The sequence below is a fragment of the Engystomops pustulosus genome, chromosome 9 (genome assembly GCF_040894005.1).
Source record: "Engystomops pustulosus chromosome 9, aEngPut4.maternal, whole genome shotgun sequence".
In the NCBI taxonomy this organism is placed as follows: domain Eukaryota; kingdom Metazoa; phylum Chordata; class Amphibia; order Anura; family Leptodactylidae; genus Engystomops; species Engystomops pustulosus.
In genome coordinates, this window is record NC_092419.1 from 18,002,114 (window position 1) to 18,026,711 (window position 24,598).

At 48.8% G+C, this 24,598-nt stretch overlaps 1 protein-coding gene across 1 annotated transcript in view; it reads right to left on the reverse strand.

The window, feature by feature from the left end:
- The window catches only part of POF1B (POF1B actin binding protein), a 31,362-nt gene extending 13,636 nt beyond the window's left edge, over nucleotides 1-17,726 (reverse strand). Inside the window, exons 1-4 of the mRNA XM_072123472.1 lie at nucleotides 17,590-17,726; nucleotides 14,284-14,531; nucleotides 2,231-2,305; nucleotides 1,892-1,954 (exon numbers count right to left, since the gene is read on the reverse strand). Coding sequence (XP_071979573.1) covers nucleotides 1,892-1,954; nucleotides 2,231-2,305; nucleotides 14,284-14,487 — 342 coding nt within the window. The 5' untranslated portion in view covers nucleotides 14,488-14,531; nucleotides 17,590-17,726. The remainder of the gene's footprint in view (nucleotides 1-1,891; nucleotides 1,955-2,230; nucleotides 2,306-14,283; nucleotides 14,532-17,589) is intronic.
- Nucleotides 17,727-24,598: the final 6,872 nt, after the last annotated feature.

Below are 24,598 nucleotides of genomic sequence, written 5' to 3' on the forward strand. Positions count from 1 at the left end.
TGGGAGGGAGATTTATCATCAGACTGGAGCGCACCCTACATCCCCTCCAGCGCTCTGCTCTAGACTGTTCCCCCGTCCGACTCTGCATGTATGAGGTGTATACCGTACGCCGCGTGTATGATGTGTATACTGTACGCTGGGTGTATGAGGTTAGGTATAGGAGGTGTATACCATACGCTGGGTGTATGAGGTTAGGTATAGGAGGTGTATACCGTACGCCGCGTGTATGAGGTGTATACCGTACGCTGGGTGTATGAGGTTAGGTATAGGAGGTGTATACCGTACGCTGGGTGTATGAGGTTAGGTATAGGAGGTGTATACCATACGCTGGGTGTATGAGGCTAGGTATAGGAGGTGTATACCGTACGCTGGGTGTATGAGGCTAGGTATAGGAGGTGTATACCGTACGCTGGGTGTATGAGGTTAGGTATAGGAGGTGTATACCGTACGCTGCATGTATGAGGCTAGGTATAGGAGGTGTATACTGTACGCTGGGTGTGTGAGGTTAGGTATAGGAGGTGTATACCGTACGCTGGGTGTATGAGATTAGGTATAAGAGGTGTATACCGTACGCTGGGTGTATGAGATTAGGTATAAGAGGTGTATACCGTACGCTGGGTGTATGAGGTTAGGTATAGGAGGTGTATACCGTACGCTGGGTGTATGAGGTTAGGTATAGGAGGTGTATACCGTACGCTGGGTGTATGAGATTAGGTATAAGAGGTGTATACCGTACGCTGGGTGTATGAGATTAGGTATAAGAGGTGTATACCGTACGCTGGGTGTATGAGGTTAGGTATAGGAGGTGTATACCATACGCTGGGTGTGTGAGGTTAGGTATAGGAGGTGTATACCGTACGCCGCGTGTATGAGGTGTATACTGTACGCTGCATGTATGAGGTTAGGTATAGGAGGTGTATACCGTACGCTGGGTGTGTGAGGTTAGGTATAGGAGGTGTATACCATACGCTGTGTGTGTGAGGCTAGGTATAGGAGGTGTATACCATACGCTGGGTGTGTGAGGTTAGGTATAGGAGGTGTATACCGTACGCCGCGTGTATGAGGTGTATACTGTACGCTGCATGTATGAGGTTAGGTATAGGAGGTGTATACCGTACGCTGGGTGTATGAGGTGTATACTGTACGCTGCATGTATGAGGTTAGGTATAGGAGGTGTATACCGTACGCTGGGTGTATGAGGTTAGGTATAGGAGGTGTATACTGTACACTGCATGTATGAGGTTAGGTATAGGAGGTGTATACCGTACGCTGGGTGTATGAGGTTAGGTATAGGAGGTGTATACCGTACGCTGGGTGTATGAGGTTAGGTATAGGAGGTGTATACCATACGCTGGGTGTGTGAGGTTAGGTATAGGAGGTGTATACCATACGCTGGGTGTATGAGGTTAGGTATAGGAGGTGTATACCGTACGCTGGGTGTATGAGGTTAGGTATAGGAGGTGTATACCATACGCTGGGTGTGTGAGGTTAGGTATAGGAGGTGTATACCGTACGCTGGGTGTATGAGGTTAGGTATAGGAGGTGTATACCATACGCTGGGTGTGTGAGGTTAGGTATAGGAGGTGTATACCATACGCTGGGTGTATGAGGTTAGGTATAGGAGGTGTATACCATACGCTGGGTGTATGAGGCTAGGTATAGGAGGTGTATACCATACGCTGGGTGTATGAGGCTAGGTATAGGAGGTGTATACCATACGCTGGGTGTGTGAGGTTAGGTATAGGAGGTGTATACCGTACGCTGGGTGTATGAGGTTAGGTATAGGGGGTGTATACCATACGCTGGGTGTATGAGGTTAGGTATAGGAGGTGTATACCATACGCTGGGTGTATGAGGTTAGCTATATGTGTACAAGCGGGTCATACTGTACCGTCTCGGGGTTCTGGACGATGTAGCGGCGGATTGTTCCCTGCGAGTACGGAGCCTGGATCTCCTGAAAATGAAAAATACTAAAATGTTAGAAGACGGAAAACAACTAATAACGGTCATTGCAAAATTGGCCACTTAAAGGGGAAGTCAACATTACTGTGGGGTCAGAGGTCAATCTTACATTGTGTTAGTTGCAGAGCTCTCTGCTGGAGCGGACTTGCTGTATTAAAGGGGAACGCTATATTACACTCTGGTCCAAGCTCTCTGCTGGAGGCCAGACATACAGAATTAAAGGAGAGGTTCATTTTATGCAGATCTCGGGGCGCGGGGTGTCACTCACCTGCACCTGCTCGGGGCTCTGCACGATGTATCTTCTGATGGTCTCATGGGAGTAAGGCCCCGGGGACTGCACCTCCTGCAAAATATACAATCACTTGTCCAGATTTCTGCAATGTGGTAGAAATAATACAAATCACCGCTTCCCCTCCTGGCAGACATCATGTCCCCCTCCTGACCCTCGATCAGGGCTCCCGGCAGTGAAGGAAAGGTAGGTCCATGATGACTTATATAAGGGAGGGGATAGAGCTACAGCCGATATATACAGATGTAACAAGCCGACACCTCACACTCATCACGTTACAAAACAAAAGAACTTTCATCAGGTTTTCCAAAACAGACACCCTCCTGGGGGGTCCTGGGCCTAAGTCATGGGACCCCCAGATGTTCCAGTCCAGCCGGGAGAATAAACAGGATCCAAGGCAGGGCGAGGATTTTATTCTCCCGGCACTTCAGCCTCTCAATCTCAACATGGGTTTTTCAACAACTTTCATTATGTGAGCACAAAGCAGCAAGCTATGGCTGATAACAGAGAGCAATAGATTGTACCCCCCTGTACAGTCACCTCTCCCCGGGATGTAATGGCTGATAACAGAGAGTAATAGATTGTATCCCCCCTGTACAGTCTCCTCTCCCCGGGATGTAATGGCTGATAACAGAGAGTAATAGATTGTACCCCCCTGTACAGTCACCTCTCCCCGGGATGTAATGGCTGATAACAGAGAGTAATAGATTGTATCCCCCCTGTACAGTCTCCTCTCCCCGGGATGTAATGGCTGATAACAGAGAGTAATAGATTGTACCCCCCTGTACAGTCACCTCTCCCCGGGATGTAATGGCTGATAACAGAGAGTAATAGATTGTATCCCCCCTGTACAGTCACCTCTCCCCGGGATGTAATGGCTGATAACAGAGAGTAATAGATTGTATCCCCCTGTACAGTCTCCTCTCCCCAGGATGTAATGGCTGATAACAGAGAGCAGTAGGTGACTCCAGGAGCTGGAGCTTCTGGAGGTAAGTACTTCTAGCATCAGACTCTGGAGTGGGACTTATCTCTGTGTAATCATCCAGAAGACACAGGCAGAGTGAAGCTCCTGGGCTCAGAGCTGCTGCTCCCAGATGTAACTAGTGGAGGATCCATATCAGCGGTGACACCGCGGCCGCAGCCAATCATCTCCTGACCTGCAGCGGGGTCTCAGGTTTCTTAGTTGTCAGTGACCCTTACCTCTGAATAACAGACATTCTTCTAGTCCTGGGCCCGGTCCATGTCCTGAGGGCCCAATCACTACAAGCCCCGGCCTGCCAGGTAACGACTGCTTACATCTCCTCAACTCCAAGGACAACTCCCCCCACCATCCGAGACAGGAAGATTTATAGAGGTAATGACACCGACAACACTCATCCATGTCAGAGGTGAAACCATAATCCTGTCACCAGCAGCCGGACAGACCTCATTCACTGACTGTACATACATCTATTACTCTCTGTTATCAGCCATTACATCCCGGGGAGAGGAGACTGTACAGGGGGGGGGGGGAGAATACAATCTATTACTCTCTGTTATCAGCCATTACATCCCGGGGAGAGGAGACTGTACAGGGGGGATACAATCTATTACTCTCTGTTATCAGCCATTACATCCCAGGGAGAGGAGACTGTACAGGGAGGATACAATCTATTACTCTCTGTTATCAGCCATTACATCACAGGGAGAGGAGACTGTACAGGGGGGAATACAATCTATTACTCTCTGTTATCAGCCATTACATCCGGGGGAGAGGAGACTGTACAGGGGGATACAATCTATTACTCTCTGTTATCAGCCATTACATCCCGGGGAGAGGAGACTGTACAGGGGGGAATACAATCTATTACTCTCTGTTATCAGCCATTACATCCCAGGGAGAGGAGACTGTACAGGGAGGATACAATCTATTACTCTCTGTTATCAGCCATTACATCACAGGGAGAGGAGACTGTACAGGGGGGGATACAATCTATTACTCTCTGTTATCAGCCATTACATCCCGGGGAGAGGAGACTGTACAGGGGGATACAATCTATTACTCTCGGTTATCAGCCATTACATCCCGGGGAGAGGAGACTGTACAGGGGGGGATACAATCTATTACTCTCTGTTATCAGCCATTACATCCCGGGGAGAGGAGACTGTACAGGGGGATACAATCTATTACTCTCTGTTATCAGCCATTACATCCTGGGGAGAGGAGACTGTACAGGGAGGGATACAATCTATTACTCTCTGTTATCAGCCATTACATCCTGGGGAGAGGAGACTGTACAGGGGGGATACAATCTATTTCTGATGAGATGTATGAGACAGTCCTCTGTGTATGATATACACTCTCTCTCTCTCTCCTGTCTCAGGATGGTCATTCTTACTCATACACTGTAACAAACACCCAGCACTCACAGTACAGAGGTCTCTGTCAGGAATGTAAACAATGCGCTTTCCCATCTGATTTTTGCCGCCACTTTACATCTGCCCCATAAATCACAATCTGAGACCAAACGCAAAAGCTGTAAACAACATAAAATAGTAAAAGCTGTTGGTTTTACTGAATATTTGTGCACCGCTCCCTTTCCTGGACTCCTGTATTCACACCCTCCCGTGATAATGTATGTATCATCAGAGCCGTGTTACATACTGACGCCACTCGCCAAATATTCCTGCAGTTAGGACTGTAAGAGGAGGCTGTGAAGATCCAGCCCCTGAGCCGACCCACATGATGACCTCCGACCCACGGCCAGGACCAGAACCAGACACACAGGATCCATCGTCCCCCTCCAGTGTGGATGTGGTGACCAGTAGCCTCCATCAATCTGACATTTATGACATGTCCTCAGCACCACCATGGACAGTGGATGTTGTGTTTTTGCAGCTCCGGTGCAGACTGACGCGTCTCCATGGTTACAGACTACAAGTAAACCCCCACGTAGTCATGCAGTGCGGGATCAGACTACCAGAATTTGTTTGTAGTCTTGGAAACACATAACACTGCATAGAAGCTGCAGACAAATGAAAATGGGAGAACTGAAGGTGGCGCTGTCCTCCACTAACACCGAGACCCCTGTTCTTCCGGAGATCCAGGAGATTGGACAAATTCTAACATCACTATGGTGGGAAAACCCCTCGTAGTATAATGGTAAAGTCTTCTCACATTCCGGACCAAGTATAAAGCAAGACACAAAGCGGCTCCTATAAATCCATCGCATCCATGTTATGGGACGTTCCATCCGATCTATTCTTCTGAAACAAAGAGACAGAACATCTGCGAGGGCTTCAGCTGCCAAAGCAACCAGAGGAGGCAGCCCCGGAATCCCTCCGAGGACCAGAATTCCATCCTGGAGACCGACAATGCCATAAACCTCTATAGATAGGAGCGTCAGCTCTTCAGCCAATCTGTGGAAGGGTCTTCTCCAAGCTATTCTATACAAGTCACATGTTACGTGCCCTCTGATACATTGTTACATATTATCCCTAGGGAGAATATATCATCTCATACAGAACTTCCCTACAGCAGGACCTCCTGCTATCGCAGTCCCGATAGAGAGGAGTCCTGCTATCGCAGTCCCGATAGAGAGGAGTCCTGCTATCGCAGTCCCGATAGAGAGGAGTCCTGCTATCGCAGTCCCGATAGAGAGGAGTCCTGCTATCGCAGTCCCGATAGAGAGGAGTCCTGCTATCGCAGTCCCGATAGAGAGGAGTCCTGCTATCGCAGTCCCGATAGACAGGAGTCCTGCTATCGCAGTCCCGATAGAGAGGAGTCCTGCTATCGCAGTCCCGATAGACAGGAGTCCTGCTATCGCAGTCCCGATAGAGAGGAGTCCTAGTATCACAGTTCCTATAGAGAGGAGTCCTGGTATCACCTAGAGCAGTGGTGGCGAACCTATGGCATGGGTGCCAGAGGTGGCACTCGGAGCCCTCTCTATGGGCACCCGTGCCATAACCCCACCGCAGACTGCCAGACAGGACTCAAGGCCTCTTGCAGTCCTAGGCAGCCCAGGACCCTAGAAGGAAGCTACAATGATAACCAAAGCTTTTTCTACTTCTTTCTACTGTATTTGTAATAGCAAATTAGAGTACAAGATGGATGACAAGCGTAAAATTGTAGCAAATATTAATATATTATTGCAGGATGAGTTGTACTATGTAATAACTGTAGATCATGAGATAGACAGTGTCAGAGGTGGAGACTGTCAGTATGACTGTGCGGATGCTGGATCAGACACAAAGCTGGCGCATCACGAGAGCAGGGATTTATTTTTAGCTCTTTATCTTATTTTTGCCTCCGCCTTAAAAGAAACCTAAAAATCCGGCAGGTCCGGAGCAGGCGGTGCAGTCTCGCCATAAGCCGCCCTTTTATTAGAGAATTACAGCATTGTCAGGGATAATCACCAGGTGCGACGCCGCGAAACTGGAAAACCGCAGACTAAGAGGTGACTAAACCCATTGGGGCGCAACGCGTGTAATAATGCAGCTCATTCATTTGCACCCAGAAGAGGAGACTCCCCAAAAGTCTACACACCCTCATAGGAGCAACCTGAGGCTCTGGGAACTTCATCAGGACCCCCCGCCTGCAATGTATAATACGGGGGGGTTTCCAGGTATAGCACTGCAGATCAACAGTGCTGCACTAACCATAGGTCACCCCTCTGCCTGCTGGCACAACACCCACACACCACAGGGGATGCCTCTTCCTCCCTTTACAGTGCCAAATACACCACTGGTCAACCCTCTACCCCTGTGCAGCGCACACACACACAACTTCCCCTTTACAGCACTGCACACACCACAGATTACCCCTCTGACCTCTTATTCAGCACTACTCACACCACAGGTCACTCTCTGACCCTGGTACTGTGCTGCATACACCACTGTTGATGTCTCTGCCCCCTCTATACAGCACTGCACACACCGCGGGTCACCCCTCTGCCCCCTTGCCTTTAGGTACAGCACTGTAGGGGTCCCCTCTGCCTCCTGTCCAGCACAGCACACACCACAGGTCACCCCTCTGCCCCCTTGGCTTTAGGTACAGCACTGCAGATCACCCCTTTGCCTCCTGTCCAGCACAGCACACACCACAGGTCACCCCTCTCCCCCTCGGTACAGCACTGCAGGTGTCCCCTCTGCCCAGCACTGTACACGTCCCCTCTGCCTCCTGTCCAGCACAGCACACACCACAGGTCACCCCTCTGCCCCCTCGGCTTTAGGTACAGCACTGCAGATCACCCCTTTGCCTCCGGTCCAGCACTGTACACACCACAGGTCACCCCCCTCCCCTGGGTACAGCACTGTTGACATCTCTGCCCCCTGTACAGCACCACACACACTGCAGTTGACATCTCTGCCCCCTGTACAGCACCACACACACTGCAGTTGACATCTCTGCCCCCTGTACAGCACCACACACACTGCAGTTGATGTCTCACATTCCTTCCTTCCCTTCTTGAGAAGCTGTAACTGATGGGAAACACAGATCGTTCCGGCTGACTGCAATCCCTGCAGACTACAAAGGAGCAAAGTCACAGATGAGCGCAGCTTTGGGGATGACTGGATGACAAGACACACTACAAGGAAATCATTAACGCCATCTTCAAGGATTACAAATCCTTCACTTGTAGCAATCCTCAACTACATCAAGTCCTACTCCAATCACTACCAGAGCTGTAGTCACAATTCTGCTATTACACCATGTCCTATACTCTCATTCAGAGCTGTATTCACAATTCTGCTATTACACCATGTCCTATACTCTCATTCAGAGCTGTATTCACAATTCTGCTATTACGTCATGTCTTCTCACACCATGTCTAAAATTCTAATACATAGTTTTCTACATTTCTACCTCTGCAGTTGTATTCACAATTGTAACGTTAAATGATGTCTTAAAATCCTACGGCCAATTCTACACGATGTCTTCTGTCCTGTGTAGTGCGTTGTCTGGCCAGGGCCTGCTCTGCGTGGGCGCTGGTGGAGACGGACATCAGTCAGCAGAAGCTATGTAAGGCTCGGCCATACTGGTTGTCACTCAGCTTTCCTAGAGACAGATACAATTTCTATTCCCTTGTTAGTGGTAAGAGAATAAATCATGGATTGTTATTTTGAGAGGAATCGCCTTAAAACCATAAAATAAGGTAAAAATGAAAAAACTCTGAGCAGCAGCTTAGATAAATCTGTGTGGTGAGGGAAGGCAGTGAAGAGGATGAGAGTAATTGTTCAGAGCAGGATTCCTTTCAGCCATCGCCCCAGGGTCACCTGACCCCAGTGTGTTTAACATTCCACAGAATGACCTTGAAGATGGAGATGGCGCCCCCTCCCCCCGGTACCAGCATGTTGTTATATAGGGTAGGGGTACCTGACATGATCCAAAACTTAGGGTGATGCAGGTTATCAGCAGAGCGCATCACTGCCATGATGTCATCAGTGTTGGTGGTGGTGATGTCATACATCCATCTCTATTGGCACTTCTGGGTGTCACTGGTCCCATTCAGTGACACCAAGGGAAAGTTATGAAGAAAGGAAACAAAGGGGCACATTTGCATTCCCAACCATGCGCGTTCCCCGATTCCGTAATGTCCAACCGGAATGCACATCTGCCACAATTCAAGAAGATTGTGCGCCCGATATCCTGCATGTGTCGCTTCCCCGCTCAGGTCCACCGGAGTTCACCTTCTTCTTCCCGGTGAATGTAAGTGCTGATCGTGCGTCAAAAATCGAAACTTAAATCCCGCGCTCAGTCCGAATCAGTCGGATTGTCCGACGGCCCGACCCCCGATTTCTGTTGCATGGAAGCCGATCGCATGCGACAAAATCCCCTTCTAAATACCTTGCCTTAGACCTTTAGTGAATAAGCCCAAAAGTCTACAAGAGAATCATGGGACGTCATTCAGATTGCCAAGCCTCATCATTAATACCTGCACCGATACATTGTAGCAAACGGTCAGGACGGAAGATTGTACTTGATATACAATGTATGATGATACATTGTAACATTGTCTGGGACCAGTCACTTACAGAAGCTGCAGAGCTGTGCAACCAGTGGCAGCAAGCAGAGATCTTGAAAGCAATGAGGAAACGAAAGAAAAATTTACAAGGAAGTTGTGGGATTTTTATTTGCATGATTGAGGTTTAGTTGTAAAGAAGACCCAATACCTGCTAATCCACCATCACAGACTGACAACTGGACCCCACCACTGATGATGTCATCACATATGGCAGAGAGTTACATCACAGAGCCATACCTGGACCCCCACCACCGATGATGTCATCACATATGGCAGGGAGTTACATCACAGAGCCATAGCTGAACCCTCTATACTCATGATGTCATCATATATGACAGGGGGTAACATCCCAGACCGATAACTGGACCCCCCACCACCGATGATGTCATCACATATGGCAGCGAGTGACATCAAAGATCCATAGCTGGAACCCCCATACAGATAATGTCATCACATATGGCTGGGAGTAACATCACAGACCAATAACTGGGCCCCTACCACCGATGATGTCATCACATATGAAAGGGAGTGACATCACAGAGCCATAGCTGGAACCCCACCACCGACGATGTCATCACATATGGCAGCGAGTGACATCACGGAGCCATAGCTGGAACCCCACCACCGACGATGTCATCACATATGGCAGGGAGTGACATCACAGAGCCATAGCTGGAACCCCTCCACCGACGATGTCATCACATATGGCAGGGAGTGACATCACGGAGCCATAGCTGGACTCTGATGATGTCATGACATATGTCAGCGAGTGACATCACATACACATTGTAGTAATAATAATCTTCAGACTCTTCTCCCCTAAATTCTAACATAAAAGCAGAAGCATGAACTCAGTTAATGATCTACGGGCGGCGGGAGATCCCTGGACTCTGACCCACATTCATCTCATCACTGAGCTGTGCAGACGCCTATGGAAAGGTGCGGCACCCACATGCACAGAATGAACACCCGGGGTATGGGAGGTCTCTGCAGACACAGGGTATAACCAGGGTGAAGAGCTGGACTTCTGCAGCCTGTGATATCAGCATTCACCAAAATCAACAATAGGAATCATCAACATTAGCCTGTGATGTCATCATCCAGCGTATACTGCAGCAGCGGAATGTGAGGCCATCATTGAGCACACGAAGCAGCGACCGATTTCACTATTTCTTGTGTACAATAATAATAAGCGATGTCATAACTCAACATCTACAGCACAAAGTTATATCCAGCAACCTGTGATGTCATCATTTACCACCTACAGTGGATTGAGAGGTCATCAACCATCACTCTCAGCACATAACGTCCTCACGCACCCAGTGATGTCATCATTCACCATATTCAGCAGCAGGTGAGATCAATCATCCTAATCTGGCAATGTGTGATGTCACAGCAGTGATGTCACCAGTCATTATTTTCTCCAGTTGTGCCGACCGCCACAGAAATTTCTGCAACAAATCTGCTGAGTGTGAATTCCCCCCCCCAAATACCAGATCCGTGTCCTCACCCATCGCTGCTCCCGCCGGATCATTGCCGCGGTCTCAGGTGAGTGATAACCTCCGCACTCAGGAGCTTCCGCTCAACAGTGACTGATCCCCAGAGATGGGCGCACCCATGTCACCGGCAGCAGCACACACACACAAGCTTCTTAAAGGGACAGTACACTTCAAAGACAAGAGGAGCCTGGGACATGCCAGATACTGACCAAACGCTGGACTAAGCCTGGAGTCACATCTACAGCACACCAGTGGTGACCCCCAGACTGTAACCCTAATGTATGTACATTTATACACTTATTCCTCCCCAAACTATCACCCACTATGCTTCCTCCTCAGTTCCTGCTTCATGAATACAACCTCAGAACTACAGTGAAGACTGACACATATGCACTAGTATCTGTCTATACAGTATTGCAGGCATGTGTAGGGTTCAGGATGTGGGAGTCGCAGGGTTAATATGGACAGGTGCCTTCTGCAGCTTCCCTCCTGTCCAGCCTCTACCTGACAGCGCCTCCAGAGGCCACTCCAGATAATTACACCACAATCCTCTGCTGTATGCTCTTGCCCCAGGCCCAAAGACATGATGTAACAAACACTTCACAGATCAGGAGCACAGCAGGGTGAGGACTACATCATTACTACTAGAAATACTGCTGCCTGAAGGTCAGTTACATAATCTACAGTAACTACACCGGAGATCAATACACATCATCACCATAGTAATCCAGGCCAGACACAAGAGGAACACTACACCACGACATGTACACAGGTAATACATCTACTGCAGTCCTATGTAACACCACAGATAACACAGTGATGTCTCTCTGAGTACAGATCATGTAGTAGATGTGTCCTGCAGTCCTATGTAACACCACAGATAACACAGTGATATCTCTGAGTACAGATCATGTAGTAGATGTGTCCTGCAGTCCTATGTAACACTACAGATAACACAGTGATATCTCTGGGTACAGATCATGTAGTAGATGTGTCCTGCAGTCCTATGTAACACCACGGATAACACAGTGATATCTCTGAGTACAGATCATGTAGTAGATGTGTCCTGCAGTCCTATGTAACACCACAGATAACACAGTGATATCTCCCTGAGTACAGGTCATGTAGTAGATGTGTCCTGCAGTCCTATGTAACACCACAGATAACACAGTGATATCTCCCTGAGTACAGGTCATGTAGTAGATGTGTCCTGCAGTCCTATGTAACACCACAGATAACACAGTGATATCTCCCTGAGTACAGATCATGTAGTAGATGTGTCCTGCAGTCCTATGTAACACCACAGATAACACAGTGATATCCCTCTGAGTACAGATCATGTAGTAGATGTGTCCTGCAGTCCTATGTAACACCACAGATAACACAGTGATATCTCCCTGAGTACAGGTCATGTAGTAGATGTGTCCTGCAGTCCTATGTAACACCACAGATAACACAGTGATATCTCCCTGAGTACAGGTCATGTAGTAGATGTGTCCTGCAGTCCTATGTAACACCACAGATAACACAGTGATATCTCTGAGTACAGGTCATGTAGTAGATGTGTCCTGCAGTCCTATGTAACACCACGGATAACACAGTGATATCTCTGAGTACAGATCATGTAGTAGATGTGTCCTGCAGTCCTATGTAACACCACAGATAACACAGTGATATCTCTGGGTACAGATCATGTAGTAGATGTGTCCTGCAGTCCTATGTAACACCACGGATAACACAGTGATATCTCTGAGTACGGATCATGTAGTAGATGTGTCCTGCAGTCCCATGTAACACCACAGATAACACAGTGATATCTCTCTGAGTACAGATCATGTAGTAGATGTGTCCTGCAGTCCTATGTAACACCACAGATAACACAGTGATATCTCTGAGTACAGATCATGTAGTAGATGTGTCCTGCAGTCCTATGTAACACCACAGATAACACAGTGATATCTCTGAGTACAGATCATGTAGTAGATGTCTCCTGCAGTCCTATGTAACACCACAGATAACACAGTGATATCTCCCTGAGTACAGGTCATGTAGTAGATGTGTCCTGCAGTCCTATGTAACACCACAGATAACACAGTGATATCTCTGAGTACAGATCATGTAGTAGATGTGTCCTGCAGTCCTATGTAACACCACAGATAACACAGTGATATCTCTGAGTACAGATCATGTAGTAGATGTACCCTGCAGTCCTATGTAACACCACAGATAACACAGTGATATCTCTGAGTACAGATCATGTAGTAGATGTCTCCTGCAGTCCTATGTAACACCACAGATAACACAGTGATATCTCCCTGAGTACAGGTCATGTAGTAGATGTGTCCTGCAGTCCTATGTAACACCACAGATAACACAGTGATATCTCCCTGAGTACAGGTCATGTAGTAGATGTGTCCTGCAGTCCTATGTAACACCACAGATAACACAGTGATAAACTCTCTGACTTGTATTTAATGACATACTCAGCTCTACTACACCTGTATCTGCTATGGACTATGTATACGCACACGTGTAACGACATCATGGTATGGGGCATAGTATCACATGATGAACTTTGAGGTCTGGTCCAGGATTCTATACAGATGGGTCAGAGATCCTATCCCCCCCCCCCTCCTTTTATATATTTTTTATATATTTTTATATACTGCTCAGGGCCTTACAGAATAAGTTACAAACATGACCCTCTTTGTGTAGCTCCACACAGTGCATAGCCATAGGGACCCCCCCAGTGTGGCTGCCTCCGACGTCTCTATCGGGTAGGTAAGGGTTAATGTCTGGCGGGTGCTGTGTACGTTGTCAACACTGGGCGCGGCGCTTTGGTTTTGAACTGTGAAATGATCAAAGAGGGCGTGCGTTCTCCGAAACAAGCGACAGGCCTGGAGTCCTGCAATACGGGAAGTACACGGCTACCACGTCTATCCGAAATAAGATGGGTAGATACGAAAAGTAGATTAGGGCTTATTTGCAGGGGATGCCTTATTTTTATCCCCATGAACAAAAATCCACATTTAAACAAATCTAATCCCATCTTCACCTACTGCATCATCACAACTCTCCAAACCCTGAATTCCATTGTGAATCTCTCATACCCAAAAATGGCACTTTCCTTAGTCCCTCTTGCAGTGGTTATATCGCTGTCAGCTCCCTCTAACCTGCAGCTCCCTCCTCCTCCTCCCACCCCTTCCCCGTGCTGTCAGCCAGAGGAGGACACATTTCAAACAATTAGAACTTCTGTTACATGGAAACACAGTTTGGGTGTCATTTTTAAGAGGATAATCTCCCTTTTAAAAAGGCATAAGGATTGCATTTCTGGGTCAAACTGACACAGAGATAGACACAGATAAAAATACAGTTGGGGATGGGGGCTGTAAAAGAAAATTGCGCTACGGACTGTAAATGTAAGAGTAGATAGCGGTGGTGGCACCTAGAAACACAATCTATGTGCAGATTCAATGGGAGGTTTGAAGGGACACCAGAACCTGTTTCTAGGTCCCAGCATCCCACTTACCTGGTACTGGTGGACCTGCTGCTCAGGGGCCCAGACCACTGACTGTACTCCAGAACCGGGGGACATTGGGGACAGGGGGGCCGCATTGTCCAGAACCTGCACAGTCTTGGTGATGGGGCTGTAGGTCCTCACTCGCTCGTAGAAGACGTTGTCCTTGTCTGAGACGCTGCCATTCTCCGACACCCAGTAGCTGGAGGTGGACATCTCCGGGGTCAGGGGCTCCCAGGTCACTCACACGACTTCAGCACCTGCAGACAGGACACCAGTGTGAGCAAGGACTTCAGTATCACCTGAATGATGGGAGTGGTAGTCTCATCACAGCTGCAGACACTCCAAGCATGTGCAAGCTCAATCCCCTCCTCAGACCTCGGGCAAAACTAGCCGGTTCTCATGTGGTTCCACCAAAGCTACGTGTCCCATATACCACATACACTGTATATACCAACACCCGACACCTAGTGCCCCCATGTCATATATAATATAGCGCTGTACACACTGTATATACCGTATACACCGACACCTAGTGCCCCCATGTCATGTATACTATAGCGCTGTGCACACTGTATATACCGTCTACACCAACACCTAGTGCCACCATGTCATGTATAATATAGCCCTGTACACACTGTATATACTGTATACACAACCCAACACATATATACTATAGCCCTGTATATACCGTCTACACCAACACCTAGTGCCCCCATGTTATATATACTATAGCGCTGTGCACACTGTATATACCGTATACACCAACACCTAGTGCCCCCATGTTATATATAATATAGCGATGTACACACTGTATATACCGTATACACCAACACCTAGTGCCCCCATGTTATATATACTATAGCGCTGTGCACACTGTATATACCGTATACACCAACACCTAGTGCCCCCATGTTATATATACTATAGCGCTGTGCACACTGTATATACCGTATACACCAACACCTAGTGCCCCCATGTTATATATAATATAGCGATGTACACACTGTATATACCGTATACACCAACACCTAGTGCCCCCATGTTATATATACTATAGCGCTGTACACACTGTATATACCGTATACACCAACACCTAGTGCCCCCATAGTGCCCCCTAGTGCCCCCATGTCATATATACTATAGCCCTGTACACACTGTATATACCGTATACACCAACACCTAGTGCCCCCATGTCATATATAATATAGCGCTGTACACACTGTATATACCGTATACACCACCGGGCACATATATACTATAGCGCTGTATATACTGTATACACCAACACCTAGTGCCCCCATGTCATATATAATATAGCGCTGTACACACTGTATATACTGTATACACCAACACCTAGTGCCCCCATGTCATATATAATATAGCGCTGTACACACTGTATATACCATATACACCAACACCTAGTGCCCCCATGTCATATATAATATAGCGCTGTGCACACGGTATATACTGTATACACCAACACCTAGTGCCCCCATGTCATATATACTATAGCCCTGTACACACTGTATATACCATATACATCAACACCTAGTGCCCCATGTCATATATAATATAGCGATTTACACACTGTATATACCATATACACCACCGGGCACATTTATACTATAGCGCTGTATATACTGTATGCACTACTCCCCATAATTGTTGCATTTGTTGATTTGCGCACTTTGTAGCGATTGTTCCTCAATAGAATCCAGATGATTTATGATGCGAGACAATCACAAAGTAACAAATTAGTGTGATAACACACTCGGCGCTTTGAACGTGTTTTTGGCCCGTTTTTAAGCAGTCCGTCAAAAAAAACGCATGCTTTTTTGACCAGTTTGACCTGTCAAAAAGTGATGTGTTTTCAAAAAATGCATGCATACTTTTACTGACTGCTTAAAAACAGGCCAAAAACACGTTCAAAATGCCAACACCTTTAGGCCATAAAACCCTGCTGACACCCCCTGGACATAGGAAATACTAAGGAATCAGTGGGCAAAAATTAACACTTCATTTCCAGTGGCCTAAGCCGCAATCCACACCTATATCAGGCCCCGACTATAATGTATGGTTTATAGTACTAGTCTTCTCGTATAGGAAAGTGACAAATGATGGGCCCCCTAAACCTCCTGGGCCCGGTTGCAACCGCACCCTCAGCACCCCCTCAAGTTAAGCCCTCGGTCAGGAGCCTCCATATACGCAGGACCTCCCTATATACAGTCAGGAGCCTCCATATACGCAGGACCTCCCTATATACAGTCAGGAGCCTCCATATACGCAGGACCTCCCTATATACAGTCAGGAGCCTCCATATACGCAGGACCTCCCTATATACAGTCAGGAGCCTCCATATACGCAGGACCTCCCTATATACAGTCAGGAGCCTCCATATACGCAGGACCTCCCTATATACAGTCAGGAGCCTCCATATACGCAGGACCTCCCTATATACAGTCAGGAGCCTCCATATACGCAGGACCTCCCTATATACAGTCAGGAGCCTCCATATACGCAGGACCTCCCTATATACAGTCAGGAGCCTCCATATACGCAGGACCTCCCTATATACAGTCAGGAGCCTCCATATACGCAGGACCTCCCTATATACAGTCAGGAGCCTCCATATACGCAGGACCTCCCTATATACAGTCAGGAGCCTCCATATACGCAGGACCTCCCTATATACAGTCAGGAGCCTCCATATACGCAGGACCTCCCTATATACAGTCAGGAGCCTCCATATACGCAGGACCTCCCTATATACAGTCAGGAGCCTCCATATACGCAGGACCTCCCTATATACAGTCAGGAGCCTCCATATACGCAGGACCTCCCTATATACAGTCAGGAGCCTCCATATACGCAGGACCTCCCTATATACAGTCAGGAGCCTCCATATACGCAGGACCTCCCTATATACAGTCAGGAGCCTCCATATACGCAGGACCTCCCTATATACAGTCAGGAGCCTACATATACGCAGGACCCCCCTATGTACAGTCAGGAGCCTCCATATATACAGTCAGGAGCCTCCATATACGCAGGACCCCCCTATGTACAGTCAGGAGACTCCATATACACAGGACCTCCCTATATACAGTCAGGAGCCTCCATATACACAGGACCTCCCTATATACAGTCAGGAGACTCCATATACACAGGACCTCCCTATATACAGTCAGGAGACTCCATATACACAGGACCAACCTATATACAGTCAGGACCTCCCTATATACAGTCAGGACTCTCCATATACACATGACCCCCCTATGTACAGTCAGGACCCTCCATATACACAGGACCCGGTACCTGCAGACTGATGCGTCTCCTCTCTGGGCTCTGTACACACTGGGGCTCTCTGCCTCCTGCTCAGTGTTTGGGCCGGGACTGCCCCTCCCACCCCGGGCTCCCATTAGCTGAGCGCACACAGAGGGCGGGGCCACACACGATGCAGGTGACGTCCTGACAGGTGAGCTCCTGCCGCACGGTCTAAGCCGCTGTTCACACTGATCTGCAGCACTCGCAGGTCCTGCCGGGCCCGCACTGTCCTAGGATAACACCGAGACTTCTCTAGTGTAAGATAACGCTGCAAAACCTCAACCACATGTATAATGCAACATTATGCGGTACCGCAGAGAGGGCTGTGTGTACAATGCTACTTCTGATTGTGGGAGGAGCTAGGAGAGCTGGGACAATTACATCCGAGGAGCTAAATTATGTGATATAATACATAATGTGATCTGTTGCACTCTACACTACAGGGCTGATACCCCCCATCATGCACCAGGAAGCACAGGATGAACAAGGATATTTCTGCACAGCAGGGACCTGTTTCCCCCTCCATGTATTACTCCTTTATTCTGTTAGCCTTATTTTTGAGAAATGGTCGCTTGGCCTACTTTAACTCATATATTAATAATGTCTGTAATGTTTTATATTTATTTATATATTTTTTTTAAATAAATAATTAAATTTATCAAATTTAATATCTGGAGGATGAGTCAGATAATAATTTTTCTGGTGTTGACACTCCCTGTCTTAGCCATTTCCTGTATCTATATTTACAGTACGGGACCCTTGGAGTCCTGACTGTTACAGAAGGGGGCACCCGGAATCCTGAATGTTACAGTAAGGGGCCCCAGAAGTCCTGACAGTTACAGAACGGGGCCCTGAGGTCCTGAATGTTACAGTGTGATACTACCTGCTGAGCTGTGTATCTAATCTTATCATGTGTGATACTGCCTGCTGAACTGTGTATCTAATCTTATTATGTGTGATACTGTCTGCTGTGCTGTGTATCTAATCCCATAATATATAATACTTTTTTCTGAGCCGTGTATCTAATCCCATCCTGTGTGATATTTCTTGCTGAGCTGTGTATCTAATCCTATCATGTATGATACAGTCTTCTGAGCTGTGTATCTAATCCCATCATGTATGAAACAGTCTTCTGAGCTGTGTATCTAATCCTACCCTGTGTGATACTTCCCTCTGTATAATAACACTTTGGTTAGTTTGTGGAATGTTGGAGATTTACGGCTGGTGACGCCTCACTGATGTTTTTGACTTTTATGTCCCTGGTTGTGTGTGGCCCCTGGGGCGGGTGAGGGATGTGGCCCCTGGGGTGGGCCCCTGCATGCGCAGGGTTATTTCCCCTTTAAATAATGAATGTAGTTTCATAGAACCAGGGACCTGGAGGCCAAATCCACCGCTAGTCCCCGCAGGATGTTGTTACAATGTTTCAGGTTATTTCCACTGCCATGAACAGTGCACCTGTTACCTGGTGGGAGGGGTGTGGCTTCATAGGCGCCGCCCAGTGGACTCTTCCCTGTGGCCTCTTCTTTTCTGTGAATCTGAGAGATTTCATGGGATCTGGGTCACGTCCAGCCTGCGGGGATCCTGTGTTGTCTACACGCAGCGCTGCCACATTCTGGAGTCTGCTTATGTCTTGTCTCCTACTAAGATACCAAGTTCCTAGAAGTCTGTGTTTTGCTATATCTGATCTAGGGAAAGCTGGGTTACCACCATTAGTGTCAGTATCACCATCTCCATATCACTATTATCATCCCCACACGATTTTCCCCAATCCTCGCACTAGTATCACCAACCCTGCACCAGTTTCCCCTGTATTGCACCCCTAGTGGAGGGTGTGAGTAGTGCAGCAGCTGATACTGGAGGGAGTGATGTGACAAGGACAGGTGTCAAGGGCTGATGTTTCCCCCAGGCGCAGGCACATGTCCTGTGTGCAGAGAGCTGGTAGCTGTGTTCTGACCCCGCACATACACAGGTGACTGCCGTGTCCTGACCCCGCACATACACAGGTGACTGCCGTGTCCTGACCCCCCACACGCACAGGTGACTGCCGTGTCCTGACCCCACACATGCACAGGTGACTGCCGTGTCCTGACCCCACACATGCACAGGTGACTGCCGTGTCCTGACCCCGCACATACACAGGTGACTGCCGTGTCCTGACCCCCCACACGCACAGGTGACTGCCGTGTCCTGACCCCGCACATACACAGGTGACTGCCGTGTCCTGACCCCACACATACACAGGTGACTGCCGTGTCCTGACCCCCCACACGCACAGGTGACTGCCGTGTCCTGACCCCGCACATACACAGGTGACTGCCGTGTCCTGACCCCACACATACACAGGTGACTGCCGTGTCCTGACCCCCCACACGCACAGGTGACTGCCGTGTCCTGACCCAGCACATGCACAGGTGACTGCCGTGTCCTGACCCAGCACATGCACAGGTGACTGCCGTGTCCTGACCCCGGACATACGCAGGTGACTGCCGTGCCCTGACCCTGCACATACACAGGTCACTGCCGTGCCCTGACCCCGGACATACGCAGGTGACTGCCGTGCCCTGACCCCGCACATGCACAGGTGACTGCCGTGCCCTGACCCCGCACATACACAGGTGACTGCCGTGCCCTGACCCCGCACATGCACAGGTGACTGCCGTGCCCTGACCCCGCACATGCACAGGTGACTGCCGTGCCCTGACCCCGCACATGCACAGGTGACTGCCGTGCCCTGACCCCGCACATACACAGGTGACTGCCGTGCCCTGACCCCACACATACACAGGTGACTGCCGTGTCCTGACCCCGCACATACACAGGTGACTGCTGTGCCCTGACCACGCACACACACAGGTGACTGCCGTGTCCTGACCCCGCACATGCACAGGTGACTGCCGTGTCCTGACCCCCCACACGCACAGTTGACTGCCGTGTCCTGACCCCGCACATACACAGGTGACTGCCGTGCCCTGACCCCGGACATACGCAGGTGACTGCCGTGCCCTGACCCCGGACATACACAGGTGACTGCTGTGCCCTGACCACGCACAAACACAGGTGACTGCCGTGTCCTGACCCCGCACATGCACAGGTGACTGCCGTGTCCTGACCCCGCACATACACAGGTGACTGCCGTGCCCTGACCCCGCACATACACAGGTCACTGCCGTGCCCTGACCCCGGACATACACAGGTGACTGCCGTGCCCTGACCCCGGACATACACAGGTGACTGCCGTGCCCTGACCCCGCACATACACAGGTCACTGCCGTGCCCTGACCCTGGACATACACAGGTGACTGCCGTGCCCTGACCCCGCACATGCACAGGTCACTGCTGTGCCCTGACCCCGGACATACACAGGTGACTGCCGTGCCCTGACCCCGGACATACACAGGTGACTGCCGTGCCCTGACCCCGCACATACACAGGTGACTGCCGTGCCCTGACCCTGGACATACACAGGTGACTGCCGTGCCCTGACCCCGGACATACACAGGTGACTGCCGTGCCCTGACCCTGCACATGCACAGGTGACTGCCGTGCCCTGACCCCGGACATACACAGGTGACTGCCGTGCCCTGACCCCGCACATACACAGGTGACTGCCGTGCCCTGACCCTGGACATACACAGGTGACTGCCGTGCCCTGACCCCGGACATACACAGGTGACTGCCGTGCCCTGACCCTGCACATGCACAGGCGGCCGGGTCCTTTACCCTGTTGAAAATAATTCATGGTGCGCAGAGAATTTACAGACATCTCCCTCCACTATCATACTGCACCAGGTCACATGACACCTAAAACGCCTCCTGTGCCTCCTGGCGCATGTCTCCTACCAAAACCTGATGTGTTACATATTTGGGTGTTTTTTCATTAACTTATGATGAAGAAAATCTACGTGTTTCTCAGGGTGACAAAAGAACAGAACAGCGCCCCCTGAGGTCAAACATCAAAAATGATACAAGATCATAGATATTACTCTATTACTCTGTAATGTCTTATTACATTTGTATATGTTCCCCAGAGTCTGTAAAACTCCACAATGTGATGGCGCTACATATAAAATAGAGATTATTATTATATCTCTTCTTGCTGTCACTTATGCAGGGTCCCTGGAGGGGCGATCTTACTGTGCCCCCTAGTACATGTGCGGGACTGTGACAATTTTATTGGGGTTCCCTGGCTGGATGATCCTCCTGGGGGCCTTCATGGGGACTCTCAGTACATCTCCGGGACTATGACAGTTCTGCAGGGCTCCCAGTAATGCCTTCATGGCTACTCTCAGTACATCTCCGGGACTATGACAGTTCTGCAGGGCTCCCAGTATTGCGTTCATGGGGACTCTCAGTACATCTCCGGGACTATGACAGTTCTGCAGGACTCCCAGTATTGCGTTCATGGGGACTCTCAGTACATCTCCGGGACTATGACAGTTCTGCAGGGCTCCCAGTCCAACTTATCCTCCTTTGGGGCGTTCATGTCGCCCCATTAATCCTTGGATCAGGTTTATGTTCTCATTAATTCATGAAAAGCAAAAAAAATATCTCATAAAGTCAGAAATGGAGTCAGACAAGTTCTTGTATTTGCCCCGAAGCCTGAGAGGAGGAATGGAGCGAGTCAAGTTCTCCACTGCAGAGCCGGTCATATGGGGGCCCCCCCACTCCTGTGATAAGGGGGGCCCTGGACATACATCCCCTAGTCCTGCAGTGATTCTGACATTAGGAGGATGGGGTTACTGACAGCGGCCATGACGGTTGTCACTCAACTTTCCCAGAGACAGATAAAACTATAAAGCTGAACCTAGGATAGTGGCTATTGTAAAGACTCTGACAAGCCATTATTGCTGGAAATCCTCTGTGCTGCTGTATACAACCCCTCATCTCACTCCACCCTACCCAGAGCCCAGAAATAGCAGGCGATACACAGTGAATAATATCTTTAATTACGGACTCGTTATGTAATCCGCCGTCAGACTTGTTCTTCCCGCACCATCAGCAATTCTCTGATATGAAGACAAAGCCAAACGGAGCAGCCAATCACATCGCAGATCAACGACTTAAAGGGGAAGTCCATCTGATCGAGATCTATATAAATGACTACATAACAGCAGCTCCGCCCTGTCACAACTTCTTCAATGGAAATTCCTTAAGGGTGCGTTCACACGTTCAGTTTTCAATGTCCAAACCAGGACCAGAGGGGGAAAAGTAGAACCCCCCCCCCCAATGATATATTGACACCCATTATTATCCACCCCAGCTTTGGACTTTGAAAACTGCTTCTGAAAAACTGAACGTGTGAACGCACCCTAAAGGGATCAGTAGTTCTGTATCGTGAGGGCGCGTTCACACGTTGCGTTTTGACCTGCATTTTCATTGCGTTTGAAACGCATATACAACAGCTGAGGAGAGGTGATTTGCCTAATTACATCACTGTTACGTCGTGTTAACGCATGCGTTTTGTTAAAGCATGCGTTAACATTGCGTTTACAAACGTAAACGGTAATGTAATTAGGCAAATCACCTCTCATCAGCTGTTGTATATGCATTTCAAACGCAATGAAAACGCAACCAAAACGCAACGTGTGAACGCGCCCTGAGTGTGTCCTGCAGATTTAAGGTGATTCTGTTTCTGTGGACGGGGAATCGATACATTTAGATTGTGATGTATCTAATGTATCATCACTGGAGATTAGATACCTACCCCTCCTCATGCTTCTGCCCTCCCCCTGAATATTTTGCCCCCGGCGATGTCTCACATATTCTCCGCTTCATTCACTGCATTTTTCACTAATGCAAAAAAATCTCCCAGGAATTTTTTTTTCTACACGAAAACTTGTTTTGTGCAAACTTGTTGCAGGGTGGAGCCGGAGCGTGAATCCTCACAGGTAATGATTTATCGCCTCCCGGGATACGAGGATACATCCCCAGTGCCCAGGAGGATAGAGGGACAGGGCTATCCAGTGACAGGCACTATACACCAGACTAGTACTACGTGCCCATGACAACACCTACTGTCCTAGAGATCACGGAGCCTCCTACTAAGAAGAGCCAAGATGCTTTTCCCATCATGGAGGTCATTGCCCCTGTGATAAGACTGAACTGATGTCATAGGGGCTCTGTCAGCCATTGCCTCTGGAGAGATGTGTAATCATGTCTTACACTGCTGTGCTCTGTGCTATCTGCAGCCAGTGTTATGTACTGAGCCCTGGGAAGATGTGTAATCATACCTCACACTGCTGTGCTCTGTGCTCTCTGCATCCAGTATTATGTACTAAGCCCTGGGAAGACGTGTAATTATACCACACACTGCTGTGTGCTGTGCTCTCTGCAATCATTGTTAGGTATTGGTCCTGGGGAGATGTGTAATCGTACCTCACACTGCTGTGCTCTGTGCTCTCTGCAGCCAGTGTTATGTAATGTCCCTGGAGAGATGTGTAATCATACCTCACACTGCTGTGCTCTGTGCTCTCTGCAGCCAGTGTTATGTATTATCCCTGGAGAGATGTGTAATCAGACCTCACACTGCTGTGCTTTCTTCAGCCATTGTTACGTATTGGTCCTGGGGTGATGTGTAATCATCTCTAACACGGCTGTGCTCTCTGCAACCATTGTGAGGTATTGGTCCTGGGGAGATTTGTAATTATACCTCACACTGCTGTGTGCTGTGTTCTCTGCAGCCATTGTTAGGTACTAGTCCTGGGGAGATGTGTTATCATACCTCACACTGCTGTGCTCTCTGCAGCCATTGTTAGGTATTGGTCCTGGGGAAATTGGTAATCATACCTCACACTGCAGCCATTGGGGTACTCTCTGGGGAGATGTGTAAGTAGCAGCAGGACTGTGATAAATGGATTTATTTTCCAGTATTGTAGCTTTTCCAAGTAGGGGTGCGTACTCACACTGTGTTCTCTGCTCTCTTAGGCCAATGTAAGATATTGTCCCTGGAAAGATGTGTAATCATACCTTTGTGTGTGTTGTTAGTAGCAGCAGGACAGTA